Source organism: Poecilia formosa, unplaced genomic scaffold, assembly GCF_000485575.1.
Source record: "Poecilia formosa unplaced genomic scaffold, Poecilia_formosa-5.1.2 Scaffold228, whole genome shotgun sequence".
NCBI lineage: Eukaryota > Metazoa > Chordata > Actinopteri > Cyprinodontiformes > Poeciliidae > Poecilia > Poecilia formosa.
The window spans coordinates 309,530-334,750 of NW_006800167.1; the positions used below are offsets into that span (position 1 = coordinate 309,530).

Sequence of the window (25,221 nt, forward strand, 5' to 3'; positions counted from 1 at the left end):
GAAGAGTTATAGTAAGTTACTTTTGACAGTATGATTTTATAGTATAGTATAGACCGTATAATTTTAAAATGCAGCATATACTGTGTGTATATATATACACACATAGTATAGAGAAAAAGATAAGTTAATCCAAGAACCTTCGACTTGGACTAACTCATCTTTTGTAGACTGTCCCACTTCAGGGTAACAAGAAAAAACAAAACAAAATATACCAAGTTAATCTGCTTTATTATGCAAAATATACCTATTTACTATCAATCTTAACTCAATTTCTTTTAATAAACATCCATCCATGTTCTATCACTGATTAGGAAGGGTGGTACTGATCTCTAGTTGTCAACAGGTAGGATGCACCTTAAACAAGTTGCCAGAGACAAAAGCACATGAGACAAACAACCATTAATACACTCATAACTATGGACAATGTATTATCTCTGAATAACCTGCCGTCTAAATTTGGTATTTAATAAAATACCACACAACCCAGAGAAGTGTGATGACTGAGTTACATCAGTTCAGGCAAACTATTGTGAGAAACTTTTTGAAAGATACTGCAATTCCAACAACTACTAAAGACAATTCCAGCAACTACTAATGAATTGTGCATAATCTTCTGAATCTAAAGAAAGACAAAAGAAATTGTCTAAATCTAAAGTATTGTTTCTTTATTCTGGCATTGATTTATTTTAGTGACCCTGGCATAAAACAGAAAAAGTTTAACGTAATTAATTAAAACAGTGATGTTATTTTTATACAATGAATGCATATATCTGGTGTCTATTTTATATTCAGAGTCTGAGGCATGATGCTCCTGAAAGATTATTTGTTTTTTCCAATAAACTTTGATTGGGTCAAATGTCTGTTCATATTATAACCATAAATTCACAGTTTGTGTATGCACTTATTAGTTCTAAACACATTAAATTACATCATAGATCATGTTTGCTTACGAAGGAAACTGAAATCTATACAGCAGTGTTTCATAAAGATTCAGAAACTGTAAATAAACAACAGAATAGTTTTGTAAGGCTATCAGATCATAAATACAACTGCTAAAAGCACAGGGATGCCATAAAATCATATGTTATCTATAACTGGATAAATGGATAAATCAACCCACATTAAATCATCTTGACCTATGTTCAGATCATGTGCATATTTTTCCCTGTCAAAATTCATAAAACGGAAACATACTGGCTTCACTTAATAGTAGCAGTTATATGCAACTGGGTCACACAACCCATTGAATGGTTTGATGTTTGCAGTAACATACAGTGAGTTCCCGGCAATATGAATGCTTCCAGCCTGGATAGAGGATGTCGGCTGGATCACCAGCGCTTCACTGTTTGTCATTTCTGGAGCAACATTGTGGAGTGGTATAGGATGTTGTAGATCTAAAGTTTTGCTGTTGTGAGAATTCCTAGTTGACTTGAGGGTTGAGACGGGGTGATAGCTTGTCATAGTTGGTTTGTTGTCTGTTGGGAAACATCGGCAGGTAAAAAGCAAGGCTGAGGCAAAGAGGAAAGTTCCAGCAACCCAACCGATGTAGAGGGCTCCTCCCATTTCTCTTTTTTGGGTATCAGTCAGTGGTGGATCATACAAATCCCTTAAGATGACTTGACCAGTCCATGATACAGGTATAAAAATACAGATGCAGGCCATGAACTGTGTTCCTCCAGCAACCATTAGGATCATAGTTTTAACCCATTTGATATCCTGAAACCAAGGAATGCATTTCATTCCTGCTAGGGCGAACAATAGCCCTAACCCTGACAAGGTTACTGAGGAGCACATCAGGCCTCTTCCAGCTTGCAGATCAGGGGACAAATGCAACAAGGAGTAATACACCTTACACTGCATCCTGATGTTTGCCTGATTGTAGCAGTTCATCCACAATCCCTCCCAGCGTCTCGCCATCTCAGTTTTGTTTTCTCCTCTGGTAATTGTGACCTTCCACATTGGCAAGCCAGTCGTAGCAGACGCACCAATCAGTCCAATGAGGCCAATGCAGATTGCAGCGATCTCAGAAAAACCTTGAGTCATTGTTTAGTATCCAAGAGTCCCGTGCTCACATTTACAGCTAATATTTCCGTACTACTTAGCACAACATTTGAGAGCTAAAGAACGTGCCTTGTTGAGATGAAGACATGTCTAGTGCAATGTGAATCTTTTCCACAAGCTTGTTTGGTGTAACAGCCTGCTTGTTATGGGTAGATGCTGTGCAACCCCCTGATTGGTTCAGGGATTTTTGGGTAAATACAATGCCTGTATGTTCTGTGTTTATGAAACACCAGCAAAAACCATCCATAACCTCAGGAGCTCTGTTTGCATTTATATATTTTATAGAAGGCACTCTGTTAGCCATAAGTTTTAATTTTACATTAATTTGTAATGCTTTTTGAACAAATGTTACTGTTGACAAAACATTAGCCTCAGGTATGACTGTTTGCTCTAGTTAATTGGAGGAAAATTACAGTTTGAACATTGGGAATTGACCTCTTCAGTTCAATGGAGTGCCATTCAATTTCCACCTGCTATTGAAACAGTAACAAAAGTTGAAAATCTTCTCCTCTAAACTTGTGCAGTTCACTAAGAGAACTTTAAATGTAATAAACAATAATTATTTGTATTTAGGTAGGTGTATCCCCTACTCCTCCCCACACTTAGCTGTTCCCCTTAGTGTGACTTGGCACTGCCTACTATGGTGGAAATTATGATGGATTTTAGCTGACCCTGCCCAAAATGTGGCATGCATTTATATGTCGTTCAATTTAGTATCAATTTTGAAAGAAAAAAAAAATCATTTAAAAAAAAATCAAGTGGGAAAAGAATTTAAATCAGTGGAAAACTATTTGATGGCATTACAGCAATTAAACCAGCTTCCAATGGTGTTCTGACAATGCCGGCAAAGACGATATGTGCTTATGTTGTGTTTACAGTTTTGCAGTTCATGAGGGAATAGCACTTGAATGTTAGTTTCTTCAGCAGTAGAAATAAATAAATAAATAATAATAATAATAATAATAATACCAAAGTAAAAAAAAAGACAGCCATAGGAATGACTTAAGAAAGTCTGTTTTTTTTCTGTAATTATGTGTGATACAAAACAAAGAAAGATTAGTACACAGCACACAGACTTCCTTAAACATGACTCACTTTCCTGTTTTGTCCACTGGGGAGCAGAGAAGAGCTTTGAGTTGATGAAATAGGAGGTTCATAGTATGTCAAATAGGATTGGAGTTTCTGGCATTTTCTGACATTCAAAATGAAAGACACCACCAATATTTTGTGATATTGTAGACACAAAATACTAACATAATGTATGTTTTTCATTTGTTTTACATAATTATTTGTGTGTTTCAATATTTACTTGTCACCATTAGATTTGTATTTATATTTTGGGCCTCCGGCCAATCTGTAAAAAAGAAGTGAAGCATTTATATATCGGGATATCCTTTTAATAAACAGTACAAAATTATATATATATATATATATATATATATATATATATATATATATATAAAATCACAAAATGATTATTTTTACATTGATCCTAAATCTCATAAAAATGTGAAATAATTTCTAAAAATAAGTATTGATCAGGCTGTATTCTTAAAGTTATGGCAAAACGAATTACAGTAATAAGTATAAATTCATTTTACTCTTACTACAAATTTACTACATAAAATAAACCAAAACAATCAAAAAATGTGAAAAAGCAAAAAAAGCACAATACAATAGACTTATGTTCCCAAGAGCAGATTTGATACATTGAAGAAATAAACCCATATCAGAGTGATGTGATCTTAAGTGGTTTATAGCTCAGGAAAATTTCTTTTTCATGAACTTTACTTTTACATACAAGTTTACATAAGTTTACATATGAACTTTACTTTATATGTACACTCCATTGTGGCTGAGGCTGCGAGACTCTGGGTGAACCATGGATTCCTTATAGGCTATGAAAACTGGAGTTTGTGCAACAGGATGAAAGCTTGACTGGAAAGATGAAGGTGTATTGCCGGTGTAAGTTGTATACAGAGTGGGGGTTTGGTTTCCTGGAGTGTATATGTTTCCAGGGTGGTGAGAGCTCCGCACTGAAGATTGATGAGCCATGCTTCTTTGATAGAGGATTGATGCATTTTCAGGAGGACCAGGAGCGTAGACAATAGTTGGGTTCATCAGGGCTCCATTGCTTGTTATTACTTGAGGGACATTTTGTGGAGGAAATAAGTTTTGTTGCCCAACCAAGCTGTTGGTCTCAAGAGAACTTTGATGTCCATTTGACTGGACGCTTGGAATGCTGGAGACGGGGTGATATCTTGTCATTGCAGGACTGTTCGCTTCTGTCCTGTAATTCAGCAGTTTAAGTGGGGGATATACGTCAAATGACCCTTTTTCTGAGGGTATCCGTCTACAGATAAACAGTAAAGCTGAGGCAAAAAGTGAGGCTCCCGTCACCCAACCAATGTAAAGAGCTTCTCCCAGCTCCCTCCTCTCGGCATCAATCAACAGTGGATTGTAAAAATCACTTATAATGACATGACCAGTCCAAGACACGGGTATAAAAACACAAAGACAGGCCATGAACTGCATTGCTCCAGCAACCATTAGAATAATTGTTTTAGCCCATTTGCTACCTTGAAAACAGGAAATGCATTTCATCCCTCCTAGAGCTACCAAGAGCCCTACCCCTGACAAGGCCACAGAACAGCACATCAGACCCCTGGCAGCTTGCAGGTCAGGGGGCAGATACAACAAGGAGTCGTACACCTTACACTGCATCCTGATGTTTGCCTGTCGGTAGCAGTTCATCCACAAGCCCTCCCAGCGCGTCTCCATCACAATGATGTTTGCTCCAATGAAAGCGGTGACCTTCCACATAGGCAAGCCAGTCGTAGCAGAGGCGCCGATCAGCCCAATCACTCCAACACACATCGCTGCGATCTCAGAGATGCCTCGAATCATTGTTTTTTTTATTCAAAACTCCTCTGTGTAAGTCCAAAACGTTTTATGATCTTGTAGGCAGAAAAAGAGAAAAATGGGTATTGTCGATCTTTATCAGGATCTTTGAAGAAAAAAATTAGTTTAAGGTGAAGGTATGTCCAGGCATCGAGGCTTTGTCCTAACCGTTTGCTGAAAGAGGCTGTTTGTTATGGGAAAGATGCTTTACCATCACCTGATTGGCTTGGAGAGATGCAGGTAAAGAGGATGTGTTCTTATTTTGTGTTTACAGGTAAGCAGTTCATGTGGGCAGGACACTGATCATTTTTCTCAAACATAACTTCTGAGTAAAAATAATACACAACTCCAACAGTTAACAATGTCAGATTTTTATTTAAATGTGATCAATGTCATATAAAACAAACAAAAATCAGTATACTGTAAAATGAACAACTGTGAAAGCTTTCTGCTTTGTGCACCGGAGAGCAGAGTTGAGCTTTGAGGTGAAGAAATAAGAAGTTCACGTTATATGAAAAAACATGTATTTTCTGACATATTAAGACCAGTGATATACTATTACATTTGAAATTGTATTTGTTTGAAATGGAAGAACACATATGCATGTATCAACATTTCATTGTATTTAAGGTTTCAGAAAGAAGTTGTGCTTCTAGAAATTGAAATGCCGTGACCTTTTAGCTTAACTTGATCATTTATACACTTTGCAGAAAAAATTCTAAACTTGAAGCTCAACAAACAAAATAACAGGGATGTGTTGGTCTAAATTCAAAGTGACTTGCATATTCTGGTCACATGATCCCTTTCTCTGTTTACTTGGCTTGGTTGAGTTCCCCTTGCGTCCACGCCCTTAGTGAGAAGTGTTATCTGAGAATCTCATGCTTGTGCTTCCTATTCAGTAGCTCCCAGGAAAGCATTACAGAATGCCCATCTTTAGTCAATATTCAGATTAAATAGACTTGAATTGATTTTTTTATATAGCTATTAGATTCAGTGTAACATAATCAGTCACTGTTTTAACTTGTACTTTATAAGTCATTATGGCACACCTGCCATTGTTTGAATGTGTAAATAACACTGGGTGAAACTGGTACCAGAAGTTTGGGGAAAACAAAGGCCTTATTGAGGTTTGTAATTCTGGTGAAGTTTTGGCTCGTAAAACACAATTTAAAATGTGTTTTTGTCACTTAAACTGCATGGATCATATGCCAGCAATAAAATACATTTCACCAATGAACACACATACACTTCTGTTACATTACCAAATGGTTGAAGATTGCATAATAGATATACACAACATACAGATTTTCAATATTTTGTTCCATTTTGACAATACAAGTATAACATTTCACTTGGACAAACAATTAATTATACATAAACATGAGTGGTTATCTCTTGCAAGCTTCTAACCTATTCTAAACAGTTTTTTTGTTTGTTTTTTACAAAAAAAATACAGTTAAATGAGTACATAAAATGTATTGAGATTTCACCTCTAATTAAGAATTTAAATTAAGTGTTTTTACCTTGTACCACCATGCCAGGAAAAAAAATATAGATATTTTAAGGGTTCACAGATAAGCAACTCCACTGTGGACAGAGGGGTATCTAGATTCGGAACTGTAGACGGTTGACGGATGTCTTGACAGCATTGAGTGAGGTTCGGATCGAGGGATAAACACCAGCTGCTGAGGCAGAGGCTGGAGTGGTGGCTGTGGGGTGTAGGGCCTGTACCCTGAGGTTTTTAAGTACGTGTACTTCTCTGGTTTTTCGTCTTCAGACTGTATATTGCAGCAGATGAAAATGCACCCTCCAGCAAACAAGAAAGCACCTGCCACCCAACCAATATAGAGAGCTTCTCCGAGCTCCCTGCGCTGGGCATCAATCAGCAACGGGTTGTAGAAGTCCTGAATGATGACGTGGCCTGTCCAGGACACAGGAATAAGGTCACAAATGCAAGCCATTAAAATCATGGTTCCTGCAATGATGAGGACCAATCTCTTGGCTCGATCGTTGTTCCTGATGCACGCTGTGCACTGCATCCCGACCAAACTGATCAGCAGACCAATGGCACCCAGAGCCAGAGAGCAACACATTAACCCTCTTGCAGCCTGCAGGTCTTGGGGAAGAGCCAGCAGAGAGTCGTAGACTTTACACTGCATCCGTATGTTAGCTTGGCGATAGCAGTTCATCCACAAACCCTCGTAGCGAGTCTCAAACACGATGATATTCTCCCCAATGAAGGCTGTGACCCGCCACATTGGCATTCCGGTGCTTGCAGCTGCTCCAATCAGACCAATCAGGGACAATAAAAGTCCCACTATTTCCAATGTTGAGTTGGCCATCCTGTCTCTAGTCACTGATCCAAGTTTAGAGGCACAATGGCAGTTGGACACTATTTGGATACAGCTCAGAGCAGTATTTTTTTTCTGTTGAGAGGCAGTTCAGTCAGATGGAGGAGGAGCAGGTGGTTGTTCCCTTGTACAACCTCTTCCCACTGGGTGTTATAATGGGAAGGGGTGGGAATTTGTACCTGTAGCTAGGAGACAGAGTCCTTTGTGTGTTTTGAACCTCTGTACACCAACACAAGTACGCTGCTACTTTGATTATTTAGAAGTGTCCATTTACATTCTAGAATATCTCTTTTACAAGAAAGTATTGAGGGAAAAAAACTAAGACTTTTATGCAAGTCAATAATTTTTTATAATAGCATTTTATCTGCTGTTTTCAGCAGGTTTTATCAGTAAATTTGACTTCCAAAATGAATAATAAAAAAAAACTATCATCAAAACAAAAAAATAACTTTAGTTTGAACTGCTGACAAGTGGTCCAGGTAAAATGCTTTGGCCCTTGTTTTCTTTTTCTCTCATTTAGCCAGGTAAAATGCTTCTGACCTTATTTCTGGAGAAACAGAGCAGTTTTGAACTCTTTTGAGTTAGCTTATATGTGGTGGCTTTAAAAGCACCGATCCTACCCACACTGCATCTTGACCAAACCTTATTGCTGCACATGAATGCCCCCTCCCCTCTACTCCTCCTACTACGAAGGAGCAACACACTACCAGCTCTCCATCTGATGGGTAATATGAGTTTCCTGAGTATGCTGAATATTAAACTGTTCAGGACTGAGAAAAACTCTACTTAAACTGACCTGTCAAGGAAGACTCTCCTGGTTTCTAATGACCTAATTCTGAGTGTCCCACTCTGCTTTCCTCCCCATGAATTAGTCGGGCTGAGAAGCCCAGCAGCAAACTAGAAATGCATCATGGACTTCAAACCCCATTGCCGGTCTATTGGAGAAATGAGCTCAGGCAGGAGGACCAGGCAACAGAGAGCAAGCAGCAGTCCTCAGAGATGATTGTCTGTGACCCCTATTTACTAGATAATGATAGAAGTCCTTGCTGAAGAAAAGAGTATTTGCTTTTGCCTTCGTTATTTGCCTTGGGCCTCTATTGCCTTAGCCAACAATAGAGGCCCAAGTCAGAGTCTATCAAAATTGAGGTTGATTCTTCATATGCAAAACAGCATTTGGCTGACTGCAGGTCATAGATTCACTTTGTGCTGTGTTGCAGGGCCATTAGTCCGTCTTAATGTGAGCATGATGAAGGCTTGTAAGGAAATCCCGATGTTCCTCTGTGGTAGACTTTATGGGGTTCTTCTTGCTGCTGCCGCACATCCTCTCGCCGATCTCAGAAAAAGGAGAGATGCAAACTTCATCTTCAACCTGCCCATATTAGCCACTACGCCTGCTTTAGATTGAACTCTCATTCCTGCCAAGACGCTTTAATCCAGGGTGGTTCACCAGCCACTTTCTCAGCACTTTGTCTTTCCCCTCGCTCATCTGTTTCAGTTCTTTCTTTTAGCCTGCGTCTACCGATCAGCACTTATTCTCGGTTTCTCTCTTGCCTCTGTCTCTGCGCTCTTTGTTCCACATTGGCCAACACATGTCTCCTCTCAGTTCCTCACTTCCCTTGACCTCAAACAGATTGCATACTTACTTATGATTATCATTGCATTTATAGTGATCACAGAATTATTTATCTTTAAAATCATCAATACATCTGGGCTGCTTCTACAAGCCCTGTCATTCCTTGTTAATCATAATGGCATTTCTGAGAATCACATGAAACATTGTATTCAAAAAGTCCAATTTCAATCATTCTTTGTTTTAGTTTCCCATGGGAGTAAGGGTCAATCTCCCTCACTTTGACAACCTATAAATCTGCCCCAAACTCTTGCTATCTAATAAAATCCACTAGTTCTTTAAATAATCTTAAAAATGTATATATAAAAAAATTAAAAACCGTGGGATGTTGGTGACTGTCTGAATATCTGTCAAGACAACAGTCCCCCATGATTGTGTAGCCTATAACATTTTTGTTATGTTAAGCTATGTCTTACTAGACTTTTAAGTGTTTTTCAATTAATATTGTATTTTATATAACATTTAGCTATTTTTTGCTAAATGTTATATTTGCTAAATGTTATATACACCTATTTTAATAAGTGTAAAATTGTATTTTACACCTATTATTATTTTTAATTATTTGGGAGATTATTATTTTTATTTATTACATTCATACATTAACCTGTTTTCGTAAAAGTCTATACATCATGATGATATTGTGTAATATGACAACAAAAATCTCAGATTTCACACTTAAAGGCTTTTGTAGACATAATTAAATAGATTTTAATATGTTTGCATAATTGCTTAATCATGTATTTTTAAGTTGACACAATGTGTTCTTTCTGAATTGTATTGACAATTTCTTCTTGTCTGTCATGTAAGTCTGTAGCTAAAATCTGGAAGTTGCACCTTTTAAGTTGTTGAGACGTAATCTTTCAGTGCCTGTGCTGTTTTTAGATGTGCTTGTTGGGCTGGTTTGGGTACATTTCTCCTGGCAATGATTAAGATGACACACCCGTAAGTGAAACAACCGGAGTTTCGGCAGGAATATCTAGATTCCCAGACAAACAAAAGCTTTTGGAGAAATGATTGTAGGATTAAATAAATAAAACTGATGAAAACAAACAACTTTTATTACCATTTTTTTATTTTGTATAACAGCTGATATAATTTTTCAGTATCGGTTTTGAAAAAGAGTATATATATATATATATATATACACAATCTCACAAGTAAACAGAAGTTACCTACAGGTATGAAAAAAAAGCTAGTGCATAATTTTAACTCAAATGAGCATGGGTGCAGATTCTATAGACATTGTTATCACATCCCTGCTTTATCATTATGAAGGATGTAAAACACCCACACAATAGGTGCAGTAAAACAAAGAATCATTTCGGCAAAGGTCTTCATGATCAAACTCAATCACATTCATAAAACATTTCAGTCTTAGCAATAGACTTTTTAAAGTAATAAATGGGCCTTGTCTAGTTATCCCCTGTCTTTGTCACTCCATCATCCTTTTCATTTGAATCATGTTTTTCTGGTTTAAAAATCAAGTCCGAAAATCACCTAGTACTGACTCAGAGCATATCCCACAGATCTTGGTGGGGGTGCAGAGTATGCAGGTTGGTAGTTGTATTCTGGTTGGTATGAGTACGGCTGGTATGCGTATGCAGGTTGATAGATACTTCCAGGGTTGTATATGACCCTCTCCTCTTCTATATTGGTGCGTGGAGCATGGCGGCACAGCAGGATCACTCCAGCTGCGAAAAGTAACCCAGACGTCATCCAGCCGATGTACAGAGCCTCCCCAAGCTCTCTTCGTTGGGCATCAATCAGCAGTGGGTTGTAGAAGTCCTGAATGATGACGTGGCCAGTCCAGGACACTGGGATCAGGGTAGTGACACAGGCCATGAGGAAGAGACAGCCTCCAGTCACAAGGACAATGTGTTTTGTTCGAGCACGGTGGTCCACCATCTTGGTACATTTCATTCCCACCGCTGAAACAACCAGGGCGAAGCATGTGAGAGCCACAGCGCAGCACATGAGGCCTCTGGCTGCTTGGAGATCTGGTGGTAGGTACAGCAGGGAATCGTACACCTTGCACTGCATCCTTATGTTGGCTTGTCTGTAGCAGTTCATCCACAAACCTTCCCAGCGAGTTTCCATCACAATGATGTTTTCCTCAATGAAGGCTGTTACTTTCCACATGGGCAAGCCAGTCACCGCTGCTACTCCTATCAGTCCAAGAAAACCAATGACGAGAGCCACAATCTCACAGCAGACTTCGTTACGGCGTTTCCTCTTCTCAGCTTTTTTCTTTTCCTCGTAAACGGAGTCCTGGTAATCTGGGTTATTTTGGTAATCTGTGTAGGCCTGGGGTAGCTTCTGCAAATTTGGGTCATAGTAAGACCCAGCATAGGACATTGGTGGCTTGGTATAGCCACTGTAGGCTGTGTAAGAGGCCATCGCAGAAAGCACCAAAAGCCAAAGATGCTGTCTCTGGCTTTACTCTTACAGCTCCGGAGGCAAGTCTGAAGGAAAGAATGATGAACACAACATATACACCCACAAAAACATGCAAATGATGCAATGCAGCCTGACCGGTTCATCTGCCCTGCACCCATTAGGCTGGTGACAACAAAGGAGTACTCCTTGTTCAATTGCAAATGAAACTGCTCTGACTTTCAGTCAACTGTTTAGTGTTTTTTTCTTTGTTTTTTTGTTATATAAAAAGTGCAATCATTTGATAAGTTGAATATAATCAATTTCTGTTTGAAATATTAGCTGGAGAAAGAACATAAAAATATGTAATTTACACAGGATTGGGAAAGAGTTCAAATATACATGAATCATGATTATATTTAGTTTTGGATACGTATCAATTTTCAAAGCAAACAAAACAAACTTATTTGTATAAATGCACTGTCTTATAGGGATGTTTTTTATAGGGATGACTAAAACTGGTCACAGATCCCAAAGCGTCTACATTTTCTATGTAAAGTGAGCTGGTAAGAAGGTGTCGGATGCAGAAACATGAGGAGGATTGGTTTCACTTGCCAGAATTTCTCAACTCTTTGCTAACACATTGACGTGCTACTGATATATTTATTGTGATAGCTTCAAATTCATAATTTTCTGGTGGAAAAAGATTAATTTTATTGTTACCGACCTTGAAATGGTTCTTTTTTATTAGACCACTTTGACTTCTCAGAACTTTTTAACCTCAGCTTATTTGACATTAAAGAAGCTGTTTAAACAATGCCATGTTGGCTTTGGAACTGGAGCCCTGATGGGTGCAACCACTGTCAAGAACTGAACTCAACTTGTCACATAATTTTATAAAACTCTAATCGGGTTGTGGCTAATCAACTTTGTATGAAGCAGTGGTGGTTAGTAAGTTTGGAGCCCAAGAGAGGACCCTGAGAAATATGAACAAACAATAAGTGTGTTCATTATACACTCAGCTTTGAAGTGTGAATCAGTGATACAACTCCATGTCTACCAGTTACATTGTACGTCAATAATCCAATCTGGATAAATAGATTAGTTTTTTTTAGGGATTTCTTAATACCTAAAGTATTTGACTTGTACTGCTGTAACTGTAGGTATCTTAAAATGCAGTTTCTCCTAACAAATGAGTAATTAAGGAATACCCTCAATTTCAGTTTCAGCTAATAATCTTTAAATTTTGTCTCAAAAGATTCTCTTTTATTTGTGATGGCATGAGAAATATCTTTTAACATTTATAATTTATCCATAAAATAATCTACCTGATGAGCAGCTACTGATATGCCAGGAAAGTTGCATCTAATGCCTCATTTAAAAAAAAAGAATATATAAAGAAAGAATAAAAAAAAAGAATATTGTAAATAATAAATGGTGACTGCTCTCTGAGGTTAGACATGTTCGGTCTGCTGCGTTTTTACCTACATATGTATGGAAACAATTAGACACATGTTTGACTGCTTCAATGTTATTCAAATGCAATCACCTTTACTTCATCCTCTTTTAATCACATGTATTTGTTTACATAACATTAATATATAACTTACACATTTTTAGAAAAGAAACACTTATAAATACCATTTAGTACACAGTTAAATTCAAATTTTAGTAAGCTATATCAGATAATAGAATATATCCTTTGGTGTAATTAGGATTAAACTGAGGCCTATTTTGTTTTATTTCTGAATTCAGACATTTTCCCTCTGAATACTCTGGCTTTTTATTTGTAAATGCATAAATAGTAAGTTTATGCATTTACTTACTATTTAATGGTTAAATTATTTAAAATAATTTATTTTTAAAATACAAATGACCTGTCTTTGGGGAAAATTGTTTGCTTTGATTAATAGCAAATTTTAAAAACATTATTAATATAATGCTTCAGACTGACAGCTCTAATCCAGTGCAGTCAACTAAGTTGGTTAAATGACTGCTGACTGACTCACAAACATTGTTTTAATGTACAATGACCCATGCTGAGATGGAAAAGCAAATTCATCAAGAGCAGTTAACCAAAATTATTTTATTGGAGCACAAAAACATCAAGGACATGCAGGGCATTTGTTAAAAATAAAAGTAAAAAAAAAATACTCTTTATAAATGAATACTTTTTATGTACAAAATTGGTTGAATGGTAAAGAACATTTGATACCAGTACTGTTTGTAGTAAAGTAGCCACACCTATGAGTCACTAAAGCCCTTAATTTTGACAGGCACGTGCAAATCGGCTTGTGAAGCTTTTTTTAGGTTACATGTTGTAAATTTTAAATGCAAATAAATACATTCAGCAGAAAGCAAAGATTATCAATTATTTACACATATTCTTGAAATTTATGCAAGCCGGATCCTGTCTGGGGGAGATATACACTGTCCTCTTTGATGGCACTCTTTTCCTCCATATTGTATGCATCATGGTAGACGTCTTCTTCTTTGGATCTTCGTTTGCTGTGTCTGACGAGCAGGATGATTCCAGTGACCAGTAACACACCAGAAGTTCCCCAGCCAATGAAGATGGCTTGTCCAATCTCTCGTTTCTGAGCGTCCAGCACAGTTGGATTGTAGAACTGCCTGATAATCGAGTCACTCACCCAGCTGACAGGAATGAGTGTGGTCAGAAAGGAAATCAGATACAAACATCCCCCGACAGCCAGAACGATGTTTTTGCTCTTCATGTTGTCACCACAACAGTTGCTCCTCTGGATTCCAAAAGCTGTGACAATCAAGGCACTGACAACCAGGGCGATGGAGACACACATGAATCCTCTGGCCGCCTGCAGCTCGGCTGGGAGAATCAATAGTGAGTCGTAGACCTTGCACTGCATCTTGACGTTAATCTGTCTGTAGCAGGCCATCCACAGGCCTTCCCACAGTTCCTCCATGACTATAAGATTAGCCCCAATGAAGGCAGAGACCTTCCAGGTAGGCAGAGCTGTAACAGCTATTGTCCCAAATAGGCCAAAGAAGCCCAGGACCAGGGCTAAAATTTCCAGCTTCTGTTTCATGGTTTAGCATAAGATGTACGTCCTCGTCTTGTCTTTCTTGTCTAATGCAGGTACTACCTAGCCTGTCTGCTTTACAAGGCTCTAAATCTGATAGTGTCACAATGCATGCGATGTCACCCAGCTGGTTGGAATGATCTCAACTTTAAAATAACAAGTGGTTTCAGTAAAGGGAAACTTGACTACGTTTGTCTGTCTCTTAAAAAAAACAAAAAGTCAAGACTCCTTGTCATGCATAACACGAACAATGTACATGTGATACAAGACAATGGATCACCTGCCAGGTCAACATGGTTGCCCAGGTGTTCAGTAGTGACTAAATCTACAACTTTAGATTTAGTCACTACACTAGCTGTTCCTTCCCCAGCTAGTTTACCGTTCAAAAAACATTGAATGTTAGAAATCAGGTGCTTCGCAAAGAAATCCTGTTTTAAATAAACTGCTGTAACTCAAATTACTAAAACTGAAAATTATTTTTATTTCCTCAATCTATGCAGTGTTAAAATTAAACATAAAGGCCTAGATTTAAAAATACACTTACTAAGACTAAATTCACAAAGGTAGATTTGATGCTCAATTCTGACTGGTCTGCTGAAATATCTTTTGTGTTTGTGTGTGGGTGTGTGCGTGTGTGTGCGTGTGTGTGCGTGTGTGTGTGTGTGTGTGTGTGTGTGTGTGGCCATTCATACTGCTAAATGAAAGGATGAATGAACTAATTTCATTGTCACTATAGTTATAGTGACAATGACGATGACCAACAGGGTGACACCACATGCACTGTGACACTATCAGATTTAGAGCCTTGTAAAACAGACAGGGCAAAAAGAGCCAACTCCAAAAACAGTTCAGGCAGTGTAAGAAATGCATTGTAAACATAAAAATTGTGACTTTTTTTTTACAAGATATAGAAGTATATTAAAAAAAACAAAAAACAAAGCTGCTACTACACACATACATATATTCACCTTAGAATCAATGCTAATCACAATCAGACTTGTGTTTGTGAATGATTTACGACCTTTCTTCTTCTGCATACACAGAAGAAGAACGTTGATGTCACACAGCAGTCCACTGTTTATTGGAGTAATAATAGATGGAGCCATTTATGGATCGTTTTTAAAGTTATTCAGCAAAGGGAACTGACAGTATTGTCACAAGATTGTAAGAGTGTAACAACACAAAGGAAGCTAATAAAAATAAAGCACAATAAACCACAACAACTTTTTGTTGAGCATTAACTGAACTGTCTGTAGGAAGGTCTGTTTGTTTGTGTACACAGAGCCAGAAGTTGTGGGATTATGATGTGATTCACTTCAGTGACATCCTTCTTTCATATGTTCATAATTATAACTTTCATCCATTGTTTACATCCATATTTAGTGTCTGGCTTCTGCTGGTGCAGAATTACAATGCGTGTTTTACATCAATGATAGAAAAGTCAGATAAAATGCGATATGAACGTTCTGACTGCAAACGCTTTTAAGACAATCAGATACTTATCCAATTTTCTATAACCTATGGAAGTGGCGCAGATCAGATATAAATTGGAGGTGAAAAGATCGGAATTAAGTCGTTCAGACTGCCATGAAAAAGTTGTCTGTCGGTCGCATATGGACCAAATAATCTGACTTGCATCGTATTTGTCTGTTTGAACATAGACCTAATACTTGGACAAATGTTCTCAAGCAATTTGAAAAAAAAAAAAATCTGCAAGCTTTTAGGATATTTTTTGGCAGGATATTTGACTGCAAGGGTGAAAGATAACCAGCCAGAAACTTTAGTTGCAGCAAGAATTATAGTCCTGCTTACAGTGTTTCTGTTTGAGGATCCACATCCTGCTTCTATGCAGATTTATTACTGTCCATGATCAGTTCCATCGTGAGGCTTTTAAACCGCAGAACAAAGCAGAGTTGTATGATTTTATCAGGCCATCTTAAAAAAATAAAAATAACCAAATTACTAAAAGTCAAAAATGAATAGAGCATTCATACTGATGAGTGCATCTGTAGGTCCAACTGGATCAGCAGGTCAGTTTTCAGTGTTAACTCACACGGAGGCAACTTTCTGAATGACTTTAACTTAAAGTGTGAATATACTTTCCTTCTGCTAATCTCGGGGGAGTAATTGTTCAAGATTTTTCTCAAACTGGAAAACTTGGACTACCACTAATTGTATCTACAATACCCATATTATATATTTAGCACAATACTCTAAGGTGTTGTGACTGATACTCTAAGGTGTTGTGACTATTCAGACTTCTGTATTTGTATTTCATTGCACAAACAACATATTTAAACAAGAGTTTTAGTTTGCTTTAACTTTAAGAGACACTGTTTTAAAACAGTTTATTTCAGGGTGGTGAAGATGAACCACTCCTTCCTCCAAACCTTTTATGGTCTATAAAAGGTGACACCCAGTCGATCATTGTGTTTCTGAGAAAAGTAAGAGACACGAAAGAGTACCAGAGGGGGGAAAAAAATGTGGCATGAGAGGTTATAAGACAGGAACAGAAACTGGAAAACCTGCTGAACAGGTTCTTAGGGCAATACTGTCGTCAGCTGCTTTGAATGTAAACAGATAGCATCATGATGAAAAACCCAAGGAGACAAAGTTGGATATGAAAAGGCAGGCTGTGTTATGGAAACTCTGTTTCCATAACTCTGCTAAAAGTTTAATATGTGAATTCTAATTTCAATCCTGATTTGATAGGAAGAAAATAACTGATTTTAACCAAAAATAAATTAATATGAATGAGTGAGCAGTATGTTGTTACCCTTTGTTCGAGGTTCAGAGGATGAAAACAACAAAATTACAGCAGGCTCAATGCGCCCTCTGCTGTATGCAAATATGACTGCAGATCAGTCAGTGTTTACGTTGATGAAAAGCCAAGTTTTTCAAGTACAAATATGCACAAACACATTTTGAATTAATAGTTTACGGGACTTGAACCTTTTAGTTGGTTGTGTATTTTATAATGACAAAAAAAAGAAAAGAAAATGTTTTGTAAACCTGTCTTAAGATAAGAATTTAATTGTGAAGGTTTGAAGTTTCTCGTAAAGCTGTCTTCAAAAATCTGTCATAAATTTCTCCCTGACATTTTCTTATTGAACCTTTCCTTAAAATAACAAAATAATAGTGTTTGTTTGCTATTACATTACCGTATAAAGGACTAAAAACAAAAAGAAAAACATTAACATATTATAATAAAAATGGAACAAGAAAATAAGAAATGGCATAAAGTTATTTTGAACAAAAATTTGCTAATATTTTAGTACTGAAGTACTATTAAACTTCTATATTACCACTGTTGCTCATTGACCACCCAGTAACAAATCTTACACAATGTTTTTGATCTGCATCTGTTTTGCCACACAAATAGACTAAGTACATTTATTTGGTATGTATATGCAAAAGTTTTTTTTTTTTTAGAAAATGATATAAAACATATTTTTGATTTTTTTGATAATCAGATTGAAATGACAAAATCCAGCCCCGTTCTAAAATCCCAAAAGTAATGATAGCTACTAACTCCTGTAGAAAACTGAGTTTTATGGTTTGTATCTCTCACACACATGCTATACAACCTACAAACATGTTCCTTCTATACTTAAAATGCTAAGAAACATGTTTTTTTTGTTGTTTTTTTTTTCAAATTCAATGCATACAGTTTCACTTTGAACAAGGCTGTTTGACCTCATTCCCAGATTCTAGTTCCTAGTTCTGACTTTGTAGTCATGTGTAACAAAAGAGAAACACCCAATAGTGTTAGTTCCTGGTTTATTGTTGTCCGCATGAGCTTACACTGGGAGGAAAAATCATCCACTTCACTCCTCTTTTCAGTCGTTTGTCTTTAAAGCATACTTGTATTAGAACGACTCCTCTTTTTTGCTTATCACAGTTGGTTTATAGTAAGTACTGTACTGTATTATGGTCTAGTTTAGTATCTACTTTAATAGATTTATAATGTTGGAGTAACATTGTAAAAGAATTGATAATTTTTTTTCTGATAAAATTTATTGCCAGCTAGATGAATTATTTTCGTATTAATTTTCATAAAAATTTTAACACTGTAAAATGGTCTAACTGTACTTACAGTGCTAGAATATCAACACAATATGGTAATAATAGCAAATAAAAAAATCATTAATACTTTTAACATTGATACTCAGAATGATTTCAAAGCAAATGTGTTATGTTGCACAATTATTTCATATTTTATGGGGGAGTATAATTTTTTCATTAAACTGGATTAAGAAACCAAGAATCCTTTTGCAACTCACCTTCATATCCTTTTCACTCTTAGGTCTACTTCTGCTGATAATGCACAGCCTTTTCTTGATGCTGGTTTTCTCGTAAAATGATCGTTATCAAAATGTAGGGATTGATTAAAGATGTTTAATTTTATGTAGTACTGATATGACTTTGGCATTACAGTTTTTCCTCTTCTGTTGTGCAGTTGTGTACAAATGCTTTGTTGCATGCAGTTAAGGATTCATTTCAGAAAACAGTGGTGGTTCTTGCAGGAATTGTACCTTGGGCATGCCCCCTGCTGATTGCTGATCTTCAAAAGTCTGACATGCTGATTTTCCACTGAGGCAGATACCAATTTCTTTTCTTTTTTTTAATTATTTATCTGAGAAGTTGGTAAATTGGCAACAGCGGAGTGACTGTTAGCTCAACTTCAGACATGAGCTGGTGGGTAGACGGGACAGGACTGAGGACTCTGATTTTCAGATCTTTATGGAGGTAGATGTGATCTACCTCCATTTGGGTGCCGGTCACCCAAAATGAAGAAATTTGGGGCATATTTGGTGGTGCACTCCAGAGAAAACTTAAGCTGTTTAAAAATGAAAGCAAATAAATTAAAACACAACAGTTCTGAATTAGAAGTAGGAAACAAATGTATTTATTATATCAATACGTTTTATATATACACAAAATAAAAATGCAGTCCTAGAAGCATAATGAACTTTTTTTAAATCATGACTTCTTTCATTGGTCAGACATCTTGCCAGTCTTTCACCTTGATTGCATGAGCAACTTTGGACTTTCTTTGTGGGGAAAAAAAAAAAGATTTCTGTTACTAGCAAATTATTTTACACACAAATAAATAAAACAATTGCTTTGAAATCCATTACTAAAAAAATAAGTGAACACAGAAAACCTTCTGAAGAAGCTGAAGTGTAAAGTATCTACAATATTGTGTGCATTTGATGTGTCAGTGTGTCTGAGCTGCAGTACTTTAGGTAGTACCATTGGTAAAATATAACGTGATTTCACAGTAGTAAAAAAATGACACAGCAAATACAAATTCAAGTAAAAACAGGATAAGGTTAAAAAAAATTAAAAACCCATTGCTTCAGTGACATTACGGCTTTCACATCATTCTGTTATTAAATGTAACAAGAGAGCTAAAACTAAAGATCAAAATCATGACACGTCAGTGTATATTCATGTGAAAATGTACAGTAATCTATGCAAGACTGTCATCTGGAATTTATTATTCTATGTCTTTAAGGACAAATAATATACAGCCCTTAGCTATGATAATATCTTGAGTCACAGAGACGAAACAAATATAAATGTTCTCACAATACCCAAATTTGGCAACAGCAGGCAGGACTACAGAATGCCACCCAAATGTGCAAACCATGCCAATCAAAGCAAGTGATTAGATCCCATGATTGTACCATTATTTCACCTCTCTAAGCAAACACTTGACTGTTATGAAACAGCATCTGATTTGGGATACAGCCCCCTCATTCTGGGTTAATTATTGCTCCACAAATGATCTTACCTGTACAAAAAAGCATTCAGCATAAAGTAAGGTAAAGGAGGGTGTACTGTTTCTTTACTAGCTGTGTGATATACATCAATGCTCATGCACAGTTTGTGATGAGTGATCGTTGTGCGGCAAACATGGGGAGATTCCTGTCCCCTTCAGCTCTTATGTGGGGCAGTCTGGAGATGAATCCGACGGGTCCCTTCGAACCCAAACCTCAGCCTTCACTGCTTGATTCTTGTCCTCGGAGTTGTCGGTTATGGAGCCCTTCCTCTCTGTGTCGGATATCTTCTCTTCATCTGGTGTGTCGCTCACAGTTGGAGACGGCAGGCTCTTACTCCCGTCTGTTTCTGCACCCTCCAGGGATAAAGCCATCAGGGGGCTCTCCAGATCAGCCTCTTCAGATAGAGCTCTGGGTGTTTGGCAAAACTCGTCGTCATCATCGCTTAGGATGTCTGTCTCCTTCATTTCTTCCTGGTCTTCATACTCTTCTAGGTCAAACTGCTCCTCCACCCAGCGGTCTGTGTCTCCCGCTAATTCAGACTGCTGCTCATCCTTCTGCTGCAGCGGAGCTGAATCGGATTCCTGTGGTGAAGTGAGGTCCTGCTGTTCTGAGTCCCCATCAAAAACAATGTCGGTGTCTATGGTGAAACGATTGCGCACCAGCTTTCTCCTGCCTAGAGTCCTGGTTGGGGCAGATGCTGTTAGGATAAATTAAAAAAATAATAATTTCAGTAGAAGTAAGAATTATTATACATACTTTTGTCAATGGCACTGAGCATTTGTATTGAGCCATTGCTTTACATAAAATTCTTCTGTATTTTTATAGACAAGTCTTGTAAAGTATACTAGTTCTACATCCACCTGGCCATTATGTTGCTGTGCAGTTCTGCTCAATTCCCATCTTCATTCAGTGCTCCTAGAATTTCTCCTATTGAGTTTGATTTATCTGGTAGAATTTCAATCAAGCCGATCAGCGAACAGAAGGCATCGGAAACAATGTTGATTTTCTGAGATGTATTTGAGTTGTGGTCTGCCTGTGTGTGTGTAGGGTTATATTTTGGCAATGGAGGAAGTGAACAAAGCTGTTCAATCCATGTTGCTCTCGCTTTCAAATACTGAATTAACATTAGAGTTGGGGTATTACTTTATAACCTATCTCTTTTAAAAGTTGCTTAAATTTAACCCTGACTTGTCTGGTGGGTTTGTTGGTCTTCATGATGCCGTTTGTTCACTGACATTCTCTAACCCCTCCGATGGAGTTTCTTGCACTGGATTTTGTCTATAAAAATTACAAATACCCTGGAGCTTTTTCTTTTTAAATGTGACAAAACATTAAGATTAAAGCAGTATTGCTAACTTTGCAAAGTAATATATTAGCTGGTTGCAAATTGTTTGGTCGCACAGTTGAACATATAAATGAACAACCTGGATTCCGCCAAAGATCCTATCTGTGTCAGTTTGGAAGGAATTGGGACACTTTAAGCTGTAGGGTGAATGCAGCCACCGACTGGCATTTACCGGCTCTATTTATGGCTGGACGGGCTCCCTTCAGGGCACAGAGTCGCTTTCCTCCAAATGGCACATACTGCTGGTTGAGGGGTAAACTTTCTGTCTTTAGGAGTTGTCGGCGGTGCTTTTCTCTCAAGATGGAGTGGACTGTCTTCAGAAATTCCTTTCGGCTCTCCGGAGAGCTGATAAAGGAAAAAGAAGGGTTGGGTTATCAGTTTGTCATTGTGTTGAGAGCAGCAAGGAGCAGTAGACAGGCTTAAATCTGAAGCTAAACTCCGCCTCCTTCAGACGAAAATCCTCACCTGCAGCACAGGTGAAACGTCCTCTCTGGTCTTCCTTCTGACTCTGATTTTGTGTGAACTATTTCACACATAGCAGAACTCTCACCGTCTGTGGGATACAAACAATCTGCATCATTCGCAAAGAAACATGGTAAAATTAAAACACAGAGCCGCATTTAATGGAGCATCTACCTGTGTTTGACATGGATCGGATTTGAAGGGCATCTGTAGGAATCATGTGACGGAATCGGAAAGGATCTTTTTCTTCCGAAGATACAGAAACTCGATGTGAGCCGCCCTTAAATCAGATAAATATAATATTTATATTAAAGCTGCTTCTAAATGTTGCTTGTACAGTTACAGAATGCATGTGCCTTTTTGTGTGAAAACGTACAATTTTCTTCTTCTGCTTGGACTCTTCTTTGCATACAAACACCACAGCAGTTTTGAAAACTGAAAGGCAGAAGAAGATGGCAGACATCAGTTAGCTCCAAATAATCACTAATTATTGTGTAGCAGACTCTTGTACCCTTTTGTGTGGGCTTTGCATTTTTAATCCATTGGAAATGGAAATGCAGACGTTTGTTTCTCTACTGTATCTGACAAATATTAAAAGAAGTGACATTTTTTAAAGCACATTTTATGTTTGTTCATTAATTGGATTTGTTTGATTATTTTCAATCCTACATATTTTTGCATATAAATATATTTTGTTACTAAATAAACCCCAAATATCCTCACTGGGTTACCTTTCCTTAATTGAGCATAAGATTACTTGTGGTTATTATCATAATGAATACTAAATGTCAAAGTACAAGTGATAAATGTTAAATTCTGGGTTTTATAGCCTATTTTAACAAAGTACCATATTCTAGTGCATTTATTGCTGAAACAGTGTAGGAAAACAAAATAGATTGATTAAACTGAATATCATCACTGACGTACCAAATGTTGCCATCTGTGGTTCTTTCTTCCATTTTCCCAGAGAAATGGGTGGGTTGATCCATGTCACAGTGTTGTGAAGCAGCAAATCGCCCATCGATAGATCAGCCACCTGGCAGTTGTGTGAAAATATCAACATCGTCATCCCACAGGGACTTTTTTTCCTTTCTTTTTTTTGACAACAAAAAGGCTGCACTTGTCCAAACCTACGTCTTTCTTTTCACTGCTTTGCTCAGTGATCAGCTGGTCAAACACTGCTCCAAACTCCTCGTGGATCTTCTGCATTTCATTGATGTGGCTGGCAACCTTGTTCATGGCTTTTATAGCAACTATGTCAAGCAGAAAACATGTTTTCAGCTAAACTGTTGTGTCCGTTCAGGGATTCATTTCAGTTCTGTGATGAAAAGAATTTTGTATCCTCAGTAAACTCTGACATTGTCTTACCATCCAAGTGGTAGTGTTCCTCACTGTCTGGGTCTGTCAGTGAGTAGAGCTCCCTTAGCAGAAGGGGGTATTTTAGCACCCTCTGTATGGGTTTAATCAAATAGGATTCTAGGGTGGAAGAGTGCTGCTGCTTGGGGTTCCGCTCATCAAGAAAGGCCTTGAAATTAGGGTCGGTTTTGGCTGCAATGACAAAAATAACATTGTGTTTGCAAAAAGTTGGAAGAGATCATGCAATCCTTAGCAGTGTAAATAAATATTTTTTTTTTTACATGTGGTTTCGCGTAGGTCAGGTGAAATACTTGTATTCAAGGGATATCAAAATATAAATTGCCTGCTTAGGTGAAGCGGGCAGTAATTATTTGGAATATAATAGAAAATGACATGGTCATTTTTAAATATAAGCTTCAGTCTAGGACCTACCTCGTTCATTACCCAAATGGCTACACTGAACGCCTCGAACGGGGCTGCAGTAGGGGACACGGCTCATTAAACATCACCTACTCTAACCGGAGAAAAGCAGCCTGATGCAGGTGTGCGCACAGGAATGAGTGGAATCAAAGCAGCATAACACACAGGCTGAAGTTAGTAGTAAGTTCCCAATTATCACAGATTCATCCAGCAAGACCTAAGGTGAGGAGTAGCAGATACTCCATTCTGTATGACAGGTTCAAACTGGTACAGTACATGTAATTCCATTGAAAAAATCTAATTCATTGTCAAAGACAGATATGCTGGCAGCCGGATCGTTTGTCCACAATGACATCACATGGCAACAAGAATTTTGATATTTGACTCTGCTTTATGACTACACTTGGAAAGTCGTAGGCTTTAATAGTTTTTTTTTTATTAGTAGTAACCAATTAAAAGCAAAATTTTGATTAAAACTTTGTATGAATGCAAAATACGCATTTTTTGTCTTTTTTTTTCTTCTTCATTAGACCTGTAAGACTGTACACAAAGTGAAAACAAAGTAAAATGTTATAACTGTATGAAAATACCATAGAACTGTGACAGTTTAACTCAGAGTTGTCATATTATGAGAATCCCATAGTCACCATGCCCAAAAGTACTTCAATTCAATTTAGTTTATTTATATAGCACCAAATCACAACAAATGCCATCTTGAGTCACTTTGCAAAAATAAAATAAAGTCAATTCAATCACGCATACATTGCCATCAAACAGTACATTAAGCTCTGTTAATTATCCTAACAAGTTCAAAAATGTCTCAATCTGCTAAACCCAGTAGACTGGGTTTAGCAGATTGAGTCTAGGACCTACCTCGTTCATTACGAGGTAATGAATGGTAATGAATTCATGACTTGAGATAACTCTCAAGTCATGAGTTATCTCTCATGACTTGAGAGATAAGTCCATGACTTATCTCTCAAGTCATGGACTTGAGAGATAACCAAGAAATAGTGGTAGTAATAAAGGCCCTGTTATTGATCCAGAGGGCACACATTTCTGCTTGTCTCTCAGAAAAGCAAAACAAAACCACAGGCTTACCAAATACAACCCATTTTGTATTTTTGTGTGAAAAGCGAGGAGGAAGAATCAATAAGCATATTTAAAGTGCTTTATTTTAATACCGCCATCAAAACCTGCACAGCAGAAAAGCAGTTGACTCACTGAATATGAATGTGGCAAACAAAGCTATCCAGTGAAGTTAGAAAGGGAGTGGGTGTAGTAGCTTCAGAAGAGTCTGTTCAACACTTCTAATTACATATCATATAATCTAGCCAGGCTTTTAACCTCAAGAACTTCTAGCTGGAAAGTATATGGGGGTCAGATGGACAACTGCGGCTGACAATGATGAAGAGCAGATTTATGGAGAATTGCAGTATACAGCAGATGGTTAAATACACACTGTCCTTTGAGC

At 37.5% G+C, this 25,221-nt stretch overlaps 6 protein-coding genes across 6 annotated transcripts in view; all 6 read right to left on the reverse strand.

The window, feature by feature from the left end:
- Positions 1-980: 980 nt before the first annotated feature.
- LOC103149443 (claudin-8-like) lies at positions 981-2,197 on the reverse strand. The gene has a single exon (XM_007568616.2). The coding sequence runs from the start codon at positions 2,041-2,043 to the stop codon at positions 1,204-1,206; it is 840 nt and encodes a 279-aa protein (XP_007568678.1). The 5' UTR covers positions 2,044-2,197; the 3' UTR covers positions 981-1,203.
- Positions 2,198-3,555: 1,358 nt separating this feature from the next.
- LOC103149442 (claudin-8-like) lies at positions 3,556-5,174 on the reverse strand. Its single transcript, XM_007568615.2, has one exon. The coding sequence runs from the start codon at positions 4,966-4,968 to the stop codon at positions 3,895-3,897; it is 1,074 nt and encodes a 357-aa protein (XP_007568677.1). The 5' UTR covers positions 4,969-5,174; the 3' UTR covers positions 3,556-3,894.
- Positions 5,175-6,388: 1,214 nt separating this feature from the next.
- cldn8.1 (claudin 8.1) lies at positions 6,389-7,531 on the reverse strand. Its single transcript, XM_007568614.2, has one exon. The coding sequence runs from the start codon at positions 7,302-7,304 to the stop codon at positions 6,531-6,533; it is 774 nt and encodes a 257-aa protein (XP_007568676.1). The 5' UTR covers positions 7,305-7,531; the 3' UTR covers positions 6,389-6,530.
- Positions 7,532-9,994: 2,463 nt separating this feature from the next.
- On the reverse strand, positions 9,995-11,425 carry LOC103149440 (claudin-8-like). The gene has a single exon (XM_007568612.2). It carries the CDS (start codon positions 11,338-11,340, stop codon positions 10,441-10,443), a length of 900 nt encoding a protein of 299 aa, XP_007568674.1. The 5' UTR covers positions 11,341-11,425; the 3' UTR covers positions 9,995-10,440.
- Positions 11,426-13,374: 1,949 nt separating this feature from the next.
- Positions 13,375-14,744, reverse strand: LOC103149439 (claudin-17-like). Its single transcript, XM_007568611.2, has one exon. The coding sequence runs from the start codon at positions 14,379-14,381 to the stop codon at positions 13,692-13,694; it is 690 nt and encodes a 229-aa protein (XP_007568673.1). The 5' UTR covers positions 14,382-14,744; the 3' UTR covers positions 13,375-13,691.
- Positions 14,745-19,611: 4,867 nt separating this feature from the next.
- LOC103149469 (T-lymphoma invasion and metastasis-inducing protein 1-like) overlaps positions 19,612-25,221 on the reverse strand; it is a 51,983-nt gene continuing 46,373 nt past the window's right edge. The window contains exons 12-19 of the mRNA XM_016679952.1: positions 23,340-23,519; positions 23,106-23,224; positions 22,899-23,007; positions 22,348-22,406; positions 22,146-22,251; positions 21,975-22,062; positions 21,682-21,854; positions 19,612-20,861 (exon numbers count right to left, since the gene is read on the reverse strand). Of these exons, the coding sequence (XP_016535438.1) occupies positions 20,326-20,861; positions 21,682-21,854; positions 21,975-22,062; positions 22,146-22,251; positions 22,348-22,406; positions 22,899-23,007; positions 23,106-23,224; positions 23,340-23,519 (1,370 nt within the window). The 3' untranslated portion in view covers positions 19,612-20,325. The remainder of the gene's footprint in view (positions 20,862-21,681; positions 21,855-21,974; positions 22,063-22,145; positions 22,252-22,347; positions 22,407-22,898; positions 23,008-23,105; positions 23,225-23,339; positions 23,520-25,221) is intronic.